We start from the raw sequence: 15,568 nt of genomic DNA, 5'->3' as shown, positions 1-15,568 counted from the left end.
AAATAGTTGAAAACATGAAATACTTTAAGCATCTTTTCTCATGTATGTTTTTAGTACATACTCAGCTCAGATGACAATGGTGGGTAAAATGTTACTGCTCTGTGGCTCAGGGAGAAGTGGGCGGGGCTGAGGAAGTACCCCAGTAACCAGAGTGGATCCCAGAGGAAAGTTGAGCTGGCCTTAGGGAACCTGGGGGCAGGAGGTGGGGAGCAGGCGACCCTGACTCAAGAGAACAAGGGATGGAATAACACAGCCTTTTCCAGTCTTGTTCCTCCATTCAAGAGATTAAACCAAGACTCAGGCAAACAAAGACACTTGGCACTATCACACCACTGGTTAGTGGGTAGCTGGGAATGTGGAACAGGCTTTGCCTACTGTGGAGGGCTCTTCCTTCCCAGAATGCTTCTGTTGTCTGTGTAGGGTGCAGCACATTTCTTAGTTTTTGAATCCAGCCTGGAAACTGTAATGACACTGAATATGCTGCCTCTTAGGCTTGTTTCTCGAAACATGTTGATACACACACACACACACACACACACACACACACACACACACACACACGGGGTGAACTAGATTTAGGGAAACCTGTTTTTATTTATTCTTGAGTCATTTGATGTGACCTGTTCCCATGATGGTCATGGAGGGGGATGGGGCTCCTCGTGCCATTCATGAGTTGGGGGTGCCTGCCAGGAGCCCCCAGTCTCCACTGGAATCTTTAAACAGTTTGGGGAAAGTGTGTGAACATGTACCTTTGTGCCCACCTGGAGGGTGGCTCTGGACAACCTCACCTTGCCCTGCAAGCAGTGTGTCATGTTCAGTTCTCATAAGATAGCCTTCATACTGCTGATTTATGCTAAAAGTATCCTAATGTTTCTGACAGCTCATGTGTGACATGAATATAATCCATATTTCTTAAAGCAGCTAATCCAAGTACTGCTGATAGGGCTATATCTCTTGGTATGTGCCACAGAGATTCTGATGGTAACATATTGTTTCTGGGTCACTAGCTTCGTCTAAAACAGAAGGTTGGAACAGAGTAGCAAAGGTTAATTAAGTTTGTCCATCATGGTGGGAGCACATATAGATGACTCTAAAGCATTTTGCTCTAAAATCAAAGTTCCTGAACATGCGGTTGCTGGCATCTTTGCCTCTCATTTTCAAACGATCCAAGATGAAGTTTTTTAACTTGATGCAGAGCAATGGAAAGAGCTGGGCTGTTGAAAGGTGGTGTTAGCAAGTCACCCTTAAAATAAGCAAGTGTCTCCATTGAGATTGGGAAGGTGTCTTGGGTCAGTGGAAGAAGTCGGGAGCTCCGGACAGTTCGCCTCCAGCCTGCCTTTTTTTCCTCTTTGCCTGAGTAGAACCAAGCTCTTTGTTGGCTGCGTCTCCATATGTTGATGGCTATAAGTCCTCAGGATACAGTGAGACAACAGGACAAGTCTCTTGTATCCTTCAGTAAATGCTCACTGTCTTACTCTGACGTTTCCTTATTCCTCTAGTCCATAGCTGGTAGTTTCTCAAGGTACTAACATCAAGAGTATCCTCCCAGCCCTTTGCCACCGTCTGCAGAGATGCTCTATCGTGCCACCAGACGCTCAGTGTGCCAGCAACTTGGGAAGGCATATGTCTGCATAATTTTTAGCCAGGTGTTTTAAGATGAAATTTGTCCTCTCTTTTCTTCCAGCTATTTTATTGACTTTTTAAAATATAATTGGTACTGGCATTTATGCCTGGCTCTGTGTGAATTGGATTGAAAGGTTAGGGTTGGAATTTTCTTCTATTTTTAATTCTTTCTCCCTCCCTCCCTCCCTCCCTCCCTCCCTCCCTCCCTCCCTCCCTCCCTCTCGCTCACTTTCTCCCCTGTGGTTCGTGCCCATATGTGTTCATGCATGTGTTCACGTGCACAAGCATACAGACAAGAGGAAGTTTTCAGGTGTCCTGTTCCATCATAGTTGGCTTTGTTCACTTGAGACAAGGACTCTCACTCAGTCTAGAGGTAGGCTTGTGTCCAGCAAATACCATCAATTCCCATCTTCGCTCTCCCCATTCCCCTGCCGGCACTGGGGTTACAGGTGTACCAGTAACCACTCCTGGCTCATTTTTTGTGGGGTTTAAACTCAGGTCCTAGTGTTTGTGTAGCCTTTCCCTACACCATCTTTCTAGCCCTAGATCGTGAATCATATAAACACAAGTGTCTGTCTCTAGAGCCCGGAGGATTCTTTGTAGAATTTGCAAGGATGATGATAAAGGCCCTAAGGTAATCAGTCCTAGCTGGGTAGGCAGCCAGCCCTCTCTTTCATTAACCTCCTGGAATATACCAAGACCTTCCAGGTCCCAGGGAAAGGGAACATTTTAAATTCTACTTGGTTGTTTCTTTCTAACTAGGTACCTGTTTTTGAAGTTCCCCTTTACCCGGTTAACAACATCAGTGTCTTGAATGCTTTAGACCGAGACCTACAGTAAGTGTGCTTCCACATGTGTTCAGGTACGCAGACGCTCACAGTTAGCGATTCTACCTACTGTCCACACACGAATTTGCCATTCTTTTTTTCCCTCTGGTCTTGCTGATCTTGAACTTCTGGGCTTAAGTGATTCTCCTGTTTGAGCCCTCCAAGTTGTGTGTGGATGGTGACTGGATTATTTCAGGGCCAGATGAGTGGCAGTTTTGTATTTTGGAAAACACAGTCTAAGAAAAGTCAGTGCCACCAATGAAGATAGTGAAAACACAGAAGCATGCATTTGGGTCTTTAAGTTAGCAATACCCACAAATTACTTGCTTTTATGGTGATGTCACTTACAAGCCCAGATACGATCCTGAAAACCCATGGGGTATCCCTTCCAGCTGTTAGCACTTAGGAGCCACTGTTCGGGTGCTCCAGGATTTAGAGTCCTGGGGGAACGCTTATCGAATGTTGACACGGTTAGCTTTGGTTGTTTCCACAGAACTTGCTCACTTTGCCATGGTGCGTCCTGTGGCATTTCTTGAATTTACGGAGATAAACTCCTTTCTTCATCTCTCCTGGAAAAGCCCCATATACAGGAGTTTTCTTGTTTTTGCATGCTTCTTTCTGTTGCTGTAAGCTTGGGCTTTATAGTCTAAGATGTCTTAGACGTATTGGTCCTTAAATTATTTGCTTTCCTCTACCCCTCCACCTGATTTCTGCTCTCAGGAGGGGAAGAACATCTTTTCCATGTTTGGACAAAGACAAACATCTTTTGCATTCTTCAGTGTCTTGAGGGCAGTCTTCATGGTGGACACCCTTCCCATAATATTCTGAAGAATCCTTGGACTCTCTCACAGGCACCTATGTCCTGCTAAAGGCCTCTCCTCTCCTCTCCTCTCCTCTCCTCTCCTCTCCTCTCCTCTCCTCTCCTCTCCTCTCCTCTCCTCTCCTCTCCTCTCCTCCCTTCCCCTCCCCTCCCCTCCCCTCTCCTCCCTCCCCTCCTCTGCCCTCTGCTTTTCTCTCCCCCTCCCTCCTTCTCCTCTCTTCCCCTCTCCTCCTCCCTCTTTTTCTCTTGTACTTTCTCCCCTCCCAGGCCCTCCCCTCTCTCTACCCCTCCCTCCCTCCCTCTCCTTTTCTCTTCTGGGTCATTCACTATGTGACAACATAAGAGAAGGTGTTGAGAACATAGTGAGGATCTGAGGAGTAGGTGGGGATAGGCAGTAGGGAGCCTTGGGTCACAGCCAAGGGGAATGTGCCAGTGTCCCAGGACTTGGCATTTGATCCCTTGTTGTTCTGATATCTCTGAGCTGTGTGCATAATGGCAGGCACTTAGCCTATACATTAAAAGTGTCTTTGCTGAGGGCAGCGTGTGGTGTGGAAGATGAGCAGGTGTATGTACCAGTGGACCAACGGGGCTCTCTGATGAAGCATTCTGCACAGGTGAGGTCTGCCCTGGCTCAAGTGGACGGCTAAGCGAACCTGGGAATAAGCATTGCAAGCCAAAGAAACTGTTTTAAGGACGACAAGTGTTACTTTCCCGCCTTTACTCTGTGTGCCCTGGAAACCTGAGGTTCCAGCCTGTGAAGACTGTTTCTGATCAGAAAACTAAAGGTTCACCACAGACAGGGCTTTGGGGGCTTGAAAGATGCTAATCCAAGTGAGTGTCAGGGTCTGGTAATCCCTGCAGGAGGACTCTGGGAACACTCTCTTTAACCTCCGGCTTACTTGTGAGCTAGCTTACTAACAGCCAGAACACGCCTTTTGAGCCCTTCACCTGGAAAGAGAGTTCAGCTTCCCATAACGTTGAACACTTCTGTCTGAAGCCCTGCTAGACAGTCAGTTGACAGAGAGGATTCAGGAATTTTTCAAGAGGAAATGATGCGGTCAGACACTCTTGAGCTGTCCTGGGATATCACTGTTACCAGAGACAGGATGGTTTGGGTACAGGAAAGGTGGCCCGTGGTTCAGATTTATTGCCATGCATTTTCTCAACAGTTCAGTAAAACAAAACCCCAAGCTTCAAGGTTTCTTCTGGAGTTAATGCTAACAGCGCATGCCTTTGCTGCCTGCTCAGCTCCTGTGTGCGGGTCACACTCCGGTTCAGAGACTGGGGTGCATAATAAGATTATAAAACATGTCTCTGGCTTGCCGGCCACCACACGCTAATAATAATAGCAGACATAATTCACTGGAATCTTGGATTTTTTTTTTAGGTTTTGCTTGGTTTATTTGTTTAATATAAAGGAACAAAAATAAAATCTCAAGGAAACAAGTTAGCATTTTATAACTCGTGTGTGTGTGTGTGTGTATAACTAATATTGCCCGTGTTCATAACTGAACAGTTCCTCCGTTTGCTGCTGTGGTTGTCTTTCACCCAGAGGGGAGGGAAGGGCCCTCAGGATATTAGATTAGTTTGAAACAGGTTCCCCAACCTTGGCACTGTTGTGGTGTTGGGGTGGATGCTTGATTGTCAGGGGGACTGCCTTGGGCCCTGTGGGAGGACAGCAGTGTCACTGGCCTTAATCTCTAGATGCCTGAGGCAGTTGTCTTTGCTTCCAGGTATGACAACTGAGCATGTCTCCAGATATCAAATCTTCCTATAGGGACAGGGTTGTCCCCAAATGAAAACTACTGGTTTAAGAGCAAATAGATTTCAGAGGCTTCATTATCCATCCATCTGCCTAAGCCAGAGTAGCAGGGTTGTGTTGTCTGTCTATCATTAGTCTGTCTTGTCTTTCTAAAGTTAGAAGGGAGCAGGAAAGTTACCCAGAGTTACTCCCAGACCTTCTGGGGTGAACATCACCTCAGTTGTAACTTTGTGTTTAAGAGGGCTCTGTGTTCTTAGAGACTCAAATCTTTCCTCCTGTGCAGGTTTGCGAGGAGATGGTTATTGTGGCCTTAAGTTTTCCTTCTGAGTTTAGCCTCTCTCTGATGGCTGAGCCACCTTTTCAGCCCTGACACATCTTTCTGAGTTGGATGTAGCTGAAGTGATCGATGACCTTGGTAAACTCACATTTTAATAACCTCAAATGGAGTTCGACCTTTTGTGTTTTTCCCCCTTCTTATTTTGCTGGAAGTCTTCTGTTGTGATCTCACGGAGACATTGGGAAATCTGAGTAATTGAATACAAACAGCTCAATTTCAAGTTCACAGTTTCTGATGCTTTCTGAAAAGATAAAGAATTAAGTGGGGGACAATAAACATATGTATGTTTTGAAGCGGTACTTACTTTCCTATGAGCTGTTTGAAAGGTGCACGCTGGGATGACAGCTGTTGGCCAATCTGCTTATCAGACTTGACTTTTTAACTTTTTTTTTTTAATACATGGGATCTTGTTCTTCTCTGGTGTATGGATACATATTGGTAATTTTTAGAGTCTTGGTTGACATGTTAGAATTACCTAAAGAGCTTTGGAAAGACCCTGGGTCCAAGCCACATCCCAGACCAGTTGAATTAGATTTTCAAGGGGTGGAACCAAGGCATCAGGTCCTTCTTTTTTTTCAGTGAGAGACAAGACTGAGAACTTGTCCACATATTTATAAATAAGTTTTATTGGGACACAGTCATCCCCATTCATTTGCTGTTGCCAAAAGAAGCCTTGGCAAACCCTCAATTAGCTGCTCTTCGGTCATTTATAGTAAAATACTTGTGCAGTGTTGCTCTGAAGTCATGGTGAATATTAACTATTTCAGGGTTTGTGTGTGCTTCCACAGCTGAGGAAGAATGCGGCATTTTGTAAAGCTTGGTGTCTCAAGTCCTATCGCTTTGTGTAAAGGAGATATTGAAAACCATTTTCATTGGAGAACTGACTTTTAGATATCGTCAGACCCAAGGGAGATGTGTCTGACTCAGCACCCAGAGTCCATGGACGTCTGCGCTTAAAGTTGGCCCCTGACTGTTAGGCCAGGGCTGGATTTTTCCGACTGTGTAACTGGCTCCTGGGAAGCCTAGAGCAGTCGTGCTGGAGTTCTACCGAAGCACTTACAGAATCCACATTAATAATAATAATAATAATAATAATAATAATAATAATAATCCATAACCCACTCCCGATCTTAGACGGGCTGAAGATACCGCTCGGTGGGTAAAATGCTTGCCATGAAAGTGTGAGGTTCAGAGCTCAGATGCCCACATCTACACAAATACGGGGCAGGCCTGGGCACCCACTTGCGGTCATCAAGAGATGGAGATGAGATCCCTGGAGCAGCTGGCCAGTTTGAGTAGCTGAAATGGTGAACTCTGGGTTTAAGTGAAAGACCCTACCTCCATATAAGGTGCAGAGTTTCTGTCCTGTGCTGACTGCGGTATGGAGTGTGTGTCAGAGCAGAGCAGCTTCACTTGTGGGGCACAGGAAGAAAAAACAGACACTAGAGGGGACAGATGTAAGCTGTCCTCTAGAGTCTGCCCGTCCCCACCACTGGAGGCCTACTGCCTCCCATTTCCTCATGGTCCCAGAATTTCTCAAGCTGGTCCCATGCCTTGGGGATCAGGCCTTGGGCATGTGATCCTGTGGGGAACATTACATATTCAAACCATAACAAAGGTGTCCTTTAATTTTTCTTCCGCAGATGAAGAGCGCGGAGAGCCGCCACCCAGTGAGCTCCCAGTACAGGATGCACTCATACTATGGGCCTCCCTCCTACCTGGGCCAGAGCGTGTCCCAGATCTTCGCCTTTGAGGACGGCCCCTCCTACTCAGAAGCCAAAGCAAGTGGTAGGTTCTGTGGTGGGTATCTGGAGCTGAGTCGACCCAGCAGGGGAGTCGTTGTTCTCTGTGGGCCTGTTTCATAGGAGCTTTGGGGATTTTTAAATTATTATTCTATAAGAATCTCACACAGCTCTTCCCAGATCTCCACCTTCTTATCCATCCAACTTCTTCCTCCCTCTCCTTCTCTCTCTCCCACCCTCCAACTCTCCCTCATGGAGTCTAGTTTGTGTTAGGACCTGCCCTGGAGTGTGGTTGATAAACCAGGCATCACATCTGTAAAGACATCTGATTTTCCTTCTTCAAGCAGCAATCAGATACCAATAGCTTTTTAGCTAGGGAGGGGCTTTTTACCCACCTCTCCCCACCCCAGCTAATCTTAGTATCTAAAGAAATGGGTGTGAGCTTAATGTTCCTTGGATTTGCTGTGAATGGCAACATGAGAATCAATGTTGTGAAAAAAGTGTCAGAAGTTTCTCCCTGCCACCTTGTTTCTATTGTTTTTTGTGGAAAAGATCTGAGAAGACCCCTTTCCCATCCTGAAGTGATGGTTGGGATGTGTGCATAGGTTGGGGCTGAGGTTGTACATGTGTACCAGCCACACTTGATTATTTTTGTGTGTGAGATGCTGGGCATTAAACCCAGGATCCCACTTGTGAGGCAGGTGCTGGACCACTGTGGTGGATTCTCAGCCTCTGTAAGATTAATTTTACACCACATTTGAGAAGTCTATGACACGTGCATATGGGTTCTAAGTAGACGTTGGATGTGTGAAGTCTGAGTTGAGGGGTAGCACCCCTACTAGGAGTGAAAAGTTGAGAGTTCAGTACAAGGACACAGTATTAGTCAGAGGTCTCCTGGAGAAGTGAATGTACAGGAATGCAGAGGGGGCATAAAGGACTGAGGTCCGAGCCTGGGGACCGTGGCGTTTTGAGCATTGGTAGATGGGGTGACCAGTAAAGGAGACAGGAAGCTGGTGAGGTGAATGAGACTGCAGGTGGTTGGTGTTTCAGAAGTTGAGTATAGACAGACTTCAGTGAACCAAGCCAAGCAGTGCCGATGACAGAAATAGAACAGGAAAGCTGGGGTTGCCCATCTGGTGCTACACACTGGAGGATTCCTGGAGAGTCAGCCAGCCACTGGTGTTTAGTTCATGCTGAAAGTCTGAGGAAATGTGTTTCCATGTTAGCAAAGGGCAGGGGCAGCAGTAGCAGTGACAGCTGTTGGATGGATGCACTCACTAGCAAGAGGTGAAGGCAGTCAGGCAAAAGGAGGATCTCCCCGCCACAAGTCAGTCTTTCTGGGAAATACTCTTACAGACCCCTCTAGATGTGTGTCTGTTAGTTGGTTCCAGATCTAGTTAAGATTACTCAGCACAGAAGGACCCAGGGAGTAGGGCCAGTGGCCTCCAGAGGGGCAGCTCAGGCGGGTCAGAAGATCCTTTCCCTACTGGGAATCGAGACTAAGGAGAGACTGTCGCTCCTTGACGGAGCCACTAGATGTCTAGTGAGCTTGTAGTTTTTATCTTTCATGGCTGTAGAAATTCACTTGCACCTCACATAAGAGAATTATGAGGCATCTGAAACTGTACCTTTGGGGCATTGTGAATGTCAGAGTGCTATGTAGAGTCAGAGCAACTGTCACTTCTGTCTGGTTCTACGTCATTCTTACCCACTGAAGGGGAAGCTCATCCGTGAAGCAGTTATACCAAGTCTTCCTTTCCTAAGCCCTGGTAAGCGCTAACCTGCTGTCTGCTTCCAGACTCCCTACTCCTGATGTTTCCTGCAAATGGAGTAGGTGACACATGGCTCTTGGTGTCAGATTACTTTCTCTTCACCTCAGGTTTTCATGGTTCGTCCACACTTTAGGATGAATTAGTACTTTCCATGTTTTTTGTTTTTTTTGTTTTTGGTTTTTCAAGACAGGGTTTCTCTGTGGTTTTTTTTTTTTTTTTTTTTTTTGGAGCCTGTCCTGGAACTAGCTCTTGTAGACCAGGCTGGTCTCGAACTCACAGAGATCCGCCTGCCTCTGCCTCCCAAGTGCTGGGATTAAAGGCGTGTGCCACCACCACCCGGCTTTTTCCATGTTTTTATGACTGAATTGTATCCTGTGATTTGGATGTATCCTATCTTGTTCTTCCATTCTTTGATAGACATTTGGATTATTGTCATTCTTTGACTGCTGTGGATTGATAGTGCTGGCATGACTCTCTTACCTGCCCATTTGATTTCCTGTTCTTAGTTCTTCTGAACTTACACCTAGAAATACGTATTCGTCAGCTTTTGTCACTGTAGCAAAAAAGGACTGAATTTACTAGCTTTCAAAGAGTAAAGGTTAGATTTGACTCACAGTGTTGGAGGTCCCCATCTGTCATTGAGTGGTCCATTGCTTTGGGTTTCTGACGGGGAAGCCACATGGCAAAAGTACACAACTTGTCAGCCAGGTGACAGAATGGAACAGGAAGAGGCTAGGGTTCTGCACCTTGTTCAAGGGTCTGTTACAGTGAAGCAAGACCCACCCACTGGGCTTTAATTTCGGTCAGGCATGCGCCAGGCAAGCACTGTACCACTTAGAGGTACCCCTATCCCTCTTTAGCTACAGGGTTTTGACAGGCTAACCCAGGCTGGCCTTGAGCTCACTTAGTAGTCCAGCCAAGTTTTGAACATGCCATCTTATCTCCTTAGAATGACAGACCTGTGCCACGAGACCCTGCGGCCTTCTCCAAGTTCTGCCACCTCCCAATAGTGCCACCATTGAGACAAGGCCTTTTAGGTCTATCTAAACCATCCAGAGTGGAATTGCTAGGTCTTGTGGGAGTTTTATATTTATTTATTTTGAGGTACATTAACCTGTTCTTCTGGCAGCTACCCTATCTTATAGTCCCATCAGAGTATGAAGGCTCCCACTTCCCCATATCCTAACCAACACTAACTTGTTTTCCAATTTTCTCAATTATGGCTCTCATAATTCATCTTTATTATACTATAAAAGTATCTAATCAAAGTAGATTAGAAACTCAAAAGTAAGTAAAGCGTAGGTCCTTCCCTCCATATAGTGTGGAAATCAGTGATTTGCCCAAGTAGAAGATGGGTGTGGGAGAAAGTGTGCCCAGTTCATACAACACATGGAGGGTGTGTGGGAAGTGACCGGGAGCATCCGGGAAATGATGCCACTCCAGAAAGGATGACATGGGATGCCACAGCTATGCCTCTGTCTCACTAGGTGTACGTGTGGCTGTAGGTGAGTAGTGCCAGGTTAAAAGCAGTCTGTATGCATATCCAGAAATGAACTCCATTCAGACCATAGGAGAATTTCTGTCAGGTAGGTAAATGTCAGCATTCCTCAGGAACTTGTGAAACAGGTTCCTGTCTATCAAAAGGAGCCATTTCCCTCACCTGGCAGAAGGAACATATGGCTACCTGTGATTTCTGTCAGCATACCAGAGCTCGTGCTGGCCTCCAGGCTCCCTTAGTTTCACAAGTACACGTTAAGACTTTTCAGAATCCGAGCTTGAAGGCGTAAGTCATAAACCCTTCTTACTACCTCACCTACCCTAAGCTATCTCCAACTCAGGGACTTCCGTCCTCCGGAATTCATTCCTCTTATAACCCAGCTATTCTTGCTATTCTCACATTCTCTCTCTCCCTCCCCCTCCCTTTCTCTCTCTTCTCCCCCTCCCTCCCTCCCTCCCTCCCTCCCTCCCTCCCTCCCTCCCTCCTTCCCTCCCTCCCTCCCCCTTACCTCCCTCTATCTCTCTTTCTCTTTCTCTCTATCTCTCTTTCTCCCTCCCTCTCTCCCTCCCTCCCTCTCTCTCTCTCTCTCTCTCTCTCTCTCTCTCTCTCCTCACTCCCACTCACTCTCTTACTGTTCTCTGTTCTGTTTCTTGCTATCTCATTATCTCCACTATTCTTTCCTATTTCCCTAACCCTGCTTCTTTGTCTCTCTGCTCTCATATCTAAAATAAAATCTTAACCACATCATTGGGGTGTTCATGTTGATACTTACTTTGTGCCCCATCACACACAGGTAGCATCCGTAGAGAGGCACTTTTCCTACATGTTGCTCTCTTTATTGTAAGGTCTTAGCAGGCAGATTAACACCTGCAGTGAGGTTTGTATCAACTGGGAAAGACAAACACACTTTAAAGATTTGGATCAGCTTCTGGGATGCTCTCAGCGCAGACAGGAGAAATGGTGCCTCGGACTCCTGAACGTTCACTGACAGTGGATGTCTCTACTCCACGCTGCAGACTGTAAGCAGAATGGTTGTACAGTCACCTGTGATGTGCTCAGTGTTGTGTGGTGGAGTTGTGCTTTGTGGGAAAGGTCTCCTGGAGGCGCCTCCTGACTCCGCAGGTGGGAGCGCAGAGGCTATGCTGCCCTTTGGAAGCACCCTCGGGTCTTTCTGTCCTGGGTACCGTCATTGTGAGGCAAGTGGCCTTCTGCTGAAAGTCACTATGTGGGGGCCTAGAATCGTCTGGTTAGTTAAAATGGGCCTGTGCATCAGAAGCCGTGTAGCCTTAGCAACAGCAGTCCTTTCTCAAGGGCTTATTTCGAGGGTGAGGGTGGGCACTGTGAGGTCACATGACTTTTGTGAAATTTTGACGGGTCTAGTGTGAAGAAGCTCAGTTCTGCTATAGAAGGTGTGATGGTTTGAAAAGAAAATGACCCCCAAAGAGAGTGGTACTGTTAGGAGGTGTGGCCGTGTTGGAGTGGGTGTGGTCTTGTTGGAGGAAGTGTGTCACCATGGAGGCAGGCTTTGAGGTCTTATACTGCCTAGTGTCTGAGACCACTTCCTGTTGCGTGCAAGATGCTGGACTCTCAACTCCTTCTCTGACACCATGTCTGCCTGCATGCCATTGTATCCCACCATGATGATCATGGACTAAACCTCTGAAGATGTAAGCCACCCCAGTAATTGTTTTCCTTTATAAGAGTTGCCATCGTCATGTGGGCACTGTGAGGTCACGTGACTGTTATGAGGTTTTGACGGTGTCCAGAAGCTCGGTTCTGCTCTAGACAGTGAGGGTGCATGCTCTTCCTGGGAAGTCATAAGGTTCTGATGGGGTCCAGTGTCAAGAAGGGCAAACACCGTGAAAGGCGTCAGGTGTCATCACACCCAGTTCCTGCCTTCAAGGATAGTGCTGGTGTTGCTGGCAGTCCTTGTGGAGAAAAATGTTCTAGAAATGCATCAGTCTGGCTTGGTCCTGTGGAAAGTGGGCTCAAGACTCCAAGGGCGGCTCTTGTTCTTTGTATTCTGTCCCAAGCCACGTGACCCAGTCTGCAGGAGAGAACACTGGCTCTTGTCCCCCTTCCTTAAGAAAAGGCAATTGTGTCTCACGCAGTGTTTAGAAGACAGAAAAGAGTGCTGGGCTGATGACCTTATTCTCCTTCTGTTGTTGGCTCTGGCTTTGAAGAGCGTAGAGCATTCAGTGGCAGATGCCACAGAAGCTGGTGCCTGGAAGAGACTAGAGCCCTTCAGTGGGGAGGGTTAGTCTGGGTCCTCAGCTCTGGTCCAATAGTGCAGGGCTCAGATTATGGTATCTTAGAGCTCCGGTTTCCTCAGCTGGGAAGCTGAGTGTAGTAACAACAGCTTACCTGGTTTCCTACATGGATACTCCTGTCCATGCTGACTTCCCTGTGTTACATTCCTGTCGACTCAAAGGCCATCACCCTGCCTTTACACCTTCCTGTATAGGCAAGTGTTGAGCAGTGGGTTGTGTAAATAGAAGTCCTGCTTTCCTAAAGAAAAGCGTAGATTTAGCCCAACAGGCGTCCTGATTGATAATGAGTGTATGTGTATTGTTCATTGGGAGTTTCAAAATTAGTTAGCCATCATGGTCTGCTGAATGGGGAAGATAGACTATCCACATTTTTGTTTGTTTGTTTTTTGAGACAGGGTTTCTCTGTGTAACAGCCCTGGCTGTCTTGGAACTATCTCTTGTAACTGGGCTGGCCTTGAACTCACAGACACCCGCCCCTCTCTGCCTCCCGAGTGCTGGAATTAAAGGCGTGTGCCACCACTGCCCATAAACCCTCCACATTTTAAGCATTTAAAAATAGTCGTCATTTTTGATTTGGGAATAAATGATGCGGGTGCTTTTCAATGAACGGAAACCAAGCAGAGAGGATGAAACTGGAGGACCAGCAACTCCTAAAGAACCGTAAAGAACCGTAGAGCCTAGTTTATGGGCTCCGGGTGACAAGCAGAGCTGTTTTTATTCAGGTCCCTTTCCTTTCTCCATCAAATACAGAGACCCTGTAAAGGCAATCTGGACAAGACTGAGCGCTGGTGCCCCCCAGCATATCTTATGTGTAAATGTCAGTGTTTAACAAAGCCGGCCACTCGGCTATCATCTAATAATGGCGGGTGCTTCCCAGGGAGCTGCCTTGGGGAGGTCAGACTCTCCTTGTAAGGCATGGGATCAGTCATCTCCACCTAAAGAGGAATGTCCAGGGTGTGTTCTCGTGGGGTGGAGGGGGAGTGGGAGGTGGGGGCTCTCCCAGGATGCTTCATGTTCTTGTGAATAAGAAGACCTCTCCAGAATTATTTTTATTCTCGTCTCACCAGTGCTTGGTGAGGTGTTAGGTTTCTGCAACCGTTAGCCTGCAGATGTCCTGGACTGTATTACACAGAATCTTGCCTTTGGGAAACTCTCCATTTTACAGAATTAATTCTTTACATGAGTCTGGCTTCTGATGAAGAATGTAGCCCTGCAAGAGTCCCAGATGAGGCTGTACCAGTGTTCCCACTGACAGAGCAGTGCTGACAGGGTGCATCCTCCAAGCCTTGTCCATAGTGGTCAACAGTAAGGGCTAGGGTTCGCTCCCACCTTGGAACCACTTTCCCTGGCTGCTCTCTCCCCTTTGTCCTCCCTTTCCTCCACTTCCTGTCCTTGTGTTTCTCTTACAAACGTGTGTCCCTTCTGCAGTGTCTTTAAGACGGTGCCCGGTGCAGCGTACTGGCGTACTGACTGGATTTCAGACTCAGTATTATTACTGCTGTGTGACAGATGAGGACATGGAGGCATGGAGACAGTGGCTGTGAGGCCAGGAAGAAGAGGGGCTCTGGTGTCTACATGCCAGGCGTGGGCGCTGAGGCACAGGGAGGGCATAGTCTCCCTGGCCAAATGGTCTGACATGTCTGTGTTTGAAGTATTGTTCGAAGAGATGATGGCTGTGATGGGGGTTACTTAGACGTGGCTACAGCAATCTTTCTGTTGCTCTTCTGAAATGTCAAAAGCACGGTCCCGTAGCACAGGCCTCATCCAGAAATACCCCACTCAGAGCTGCCTTTCTGTCATCTCACAGCACAGATCTTGGGAAAGGCTGAAATCCGCCAGCAGGTCAGCTGAGACGGTGCTTGTGACAAACACAGGAAAGCCACGTAGTTTTACGGTTGTATTTGAATTTCCTTCTTCCTTAGCAGGAGAGAGTAGAAAGCAGTTCATATTTAATGAGGGCAGGTATTGGAAGGTTAGGTACCTCGAAATTTTAAGTAATTAGAAATAGGAACACTACCAGCTACTTAGTCACTTTTCCCTTTGATCCTAAACTAAATCAGTTTATTATTCTCTATGATAGACTGCTTGGTTTTGATTTGTAGGTAACATGAACAAGAGTAATCCAGTTTCCCCAGATAGTTAGACATTTTTAGCATATCTATTTATTTTGCACGTGTGTTTTGTGTTGTGTGCGTGTGCGTTCACTGTGTGTGGGGAGGGGTTGGAGGATAGCTTACGGAACTTTCATCATGAGGGACCCCAAAACAGAACTCAGCAAGTGCCTTCGTCATGAGGGACCCCAAAACAGAACTCAGCAAGTGCCTTCACCCACTGAGCCGTCTCACTGGCCCTCCCAGATCATTTTTTAGAAAGATACCGTTTTTTAAAAATTCTCTTAGTGGCCTTTGGTGGCTGGAATAGGATGGCTTTCTATATCTTCAAGTTTCTCTTGGAAGCTTTGCATTTAGGGCACGGCCTACACGGACTCTGCCTGTATCCTTGCTCATCCAGTGACAATTGTTTTCAAAGCTGTGACGCTCCAGCATTGGCCTGGCCCTTGCTTGGAGCTGCAGCCACCGATCACTGCCGAGACTTTGTTTGAGTCTGACGAATCTGCTGGGCCTCAGTGCTTTGAGTCTGGCACAGCGAGGAGTAACTTAGGAGTTTATTTTCCCTGCCCAGCTCTTTGGAGGCACGGCCTCAGGCCAAGTACAACTTGAATAACCTTCAGGAGAGCTGTGCTGTCCTTCTGTCGGCTGCTGTCTTTGAAAATTGCCTGCAGAGTTAGTGAGCAGGAACAGTTAAGATTTACAAACAATGATGAAGCTTGTCATGCATCTTTCACCATTCATCACCCGGGTGCCGTGCCTGGGCGGTGAAGTGTTCTTCATAAAAACCAGCTCAGTGTGAAATACAC

At 47.0% G+C, this 15,568-nt stretch overlaps 1 protein-coding gene across 1 annotated transcript in view; it reads left to right on the top strand.

The window, feature by feature from the left end:
- Nucleotides 1-15,568, top strand: part of Dmrt1 (doublesex and mab-3 related transcription factor 1) — an 86,161-nt gene that overhangs the window by 43,695 nt on the left and 26,898 nt on the right. The window contains exon 4 of the mRNA XM_057779876.1: nt 7,013-7,157. Coding sequence (XP_057635859.1) covers nt 7,013-7,157 — 145 coding nt within the window. The remainder of the gene's footprint in view (nt 1-7,012; nt 7,158-15,568) is intronic.

The sequence above is a fragment of the Chionomys nivalis genome, chromosome 8, assembly GCF_950005125.1.
Source record: "Chionomys nivalis chromosome 8, mChiNiv1.1, whole genome shotgun sequence".
In the NCBI taxonomy this organism is placed as follows: domain Eukaryota; kingdom Metazoa; phylum Chordata; class Mammalia; order Rodentia; family Cricetidae; genus Chionomys; species Chionomys nivalis.
The sequence above is the reverse complement of the archived record's forward strand: the minus strand, read 5'-3'. Positions and strand labels throughout refer to the sequence as shown.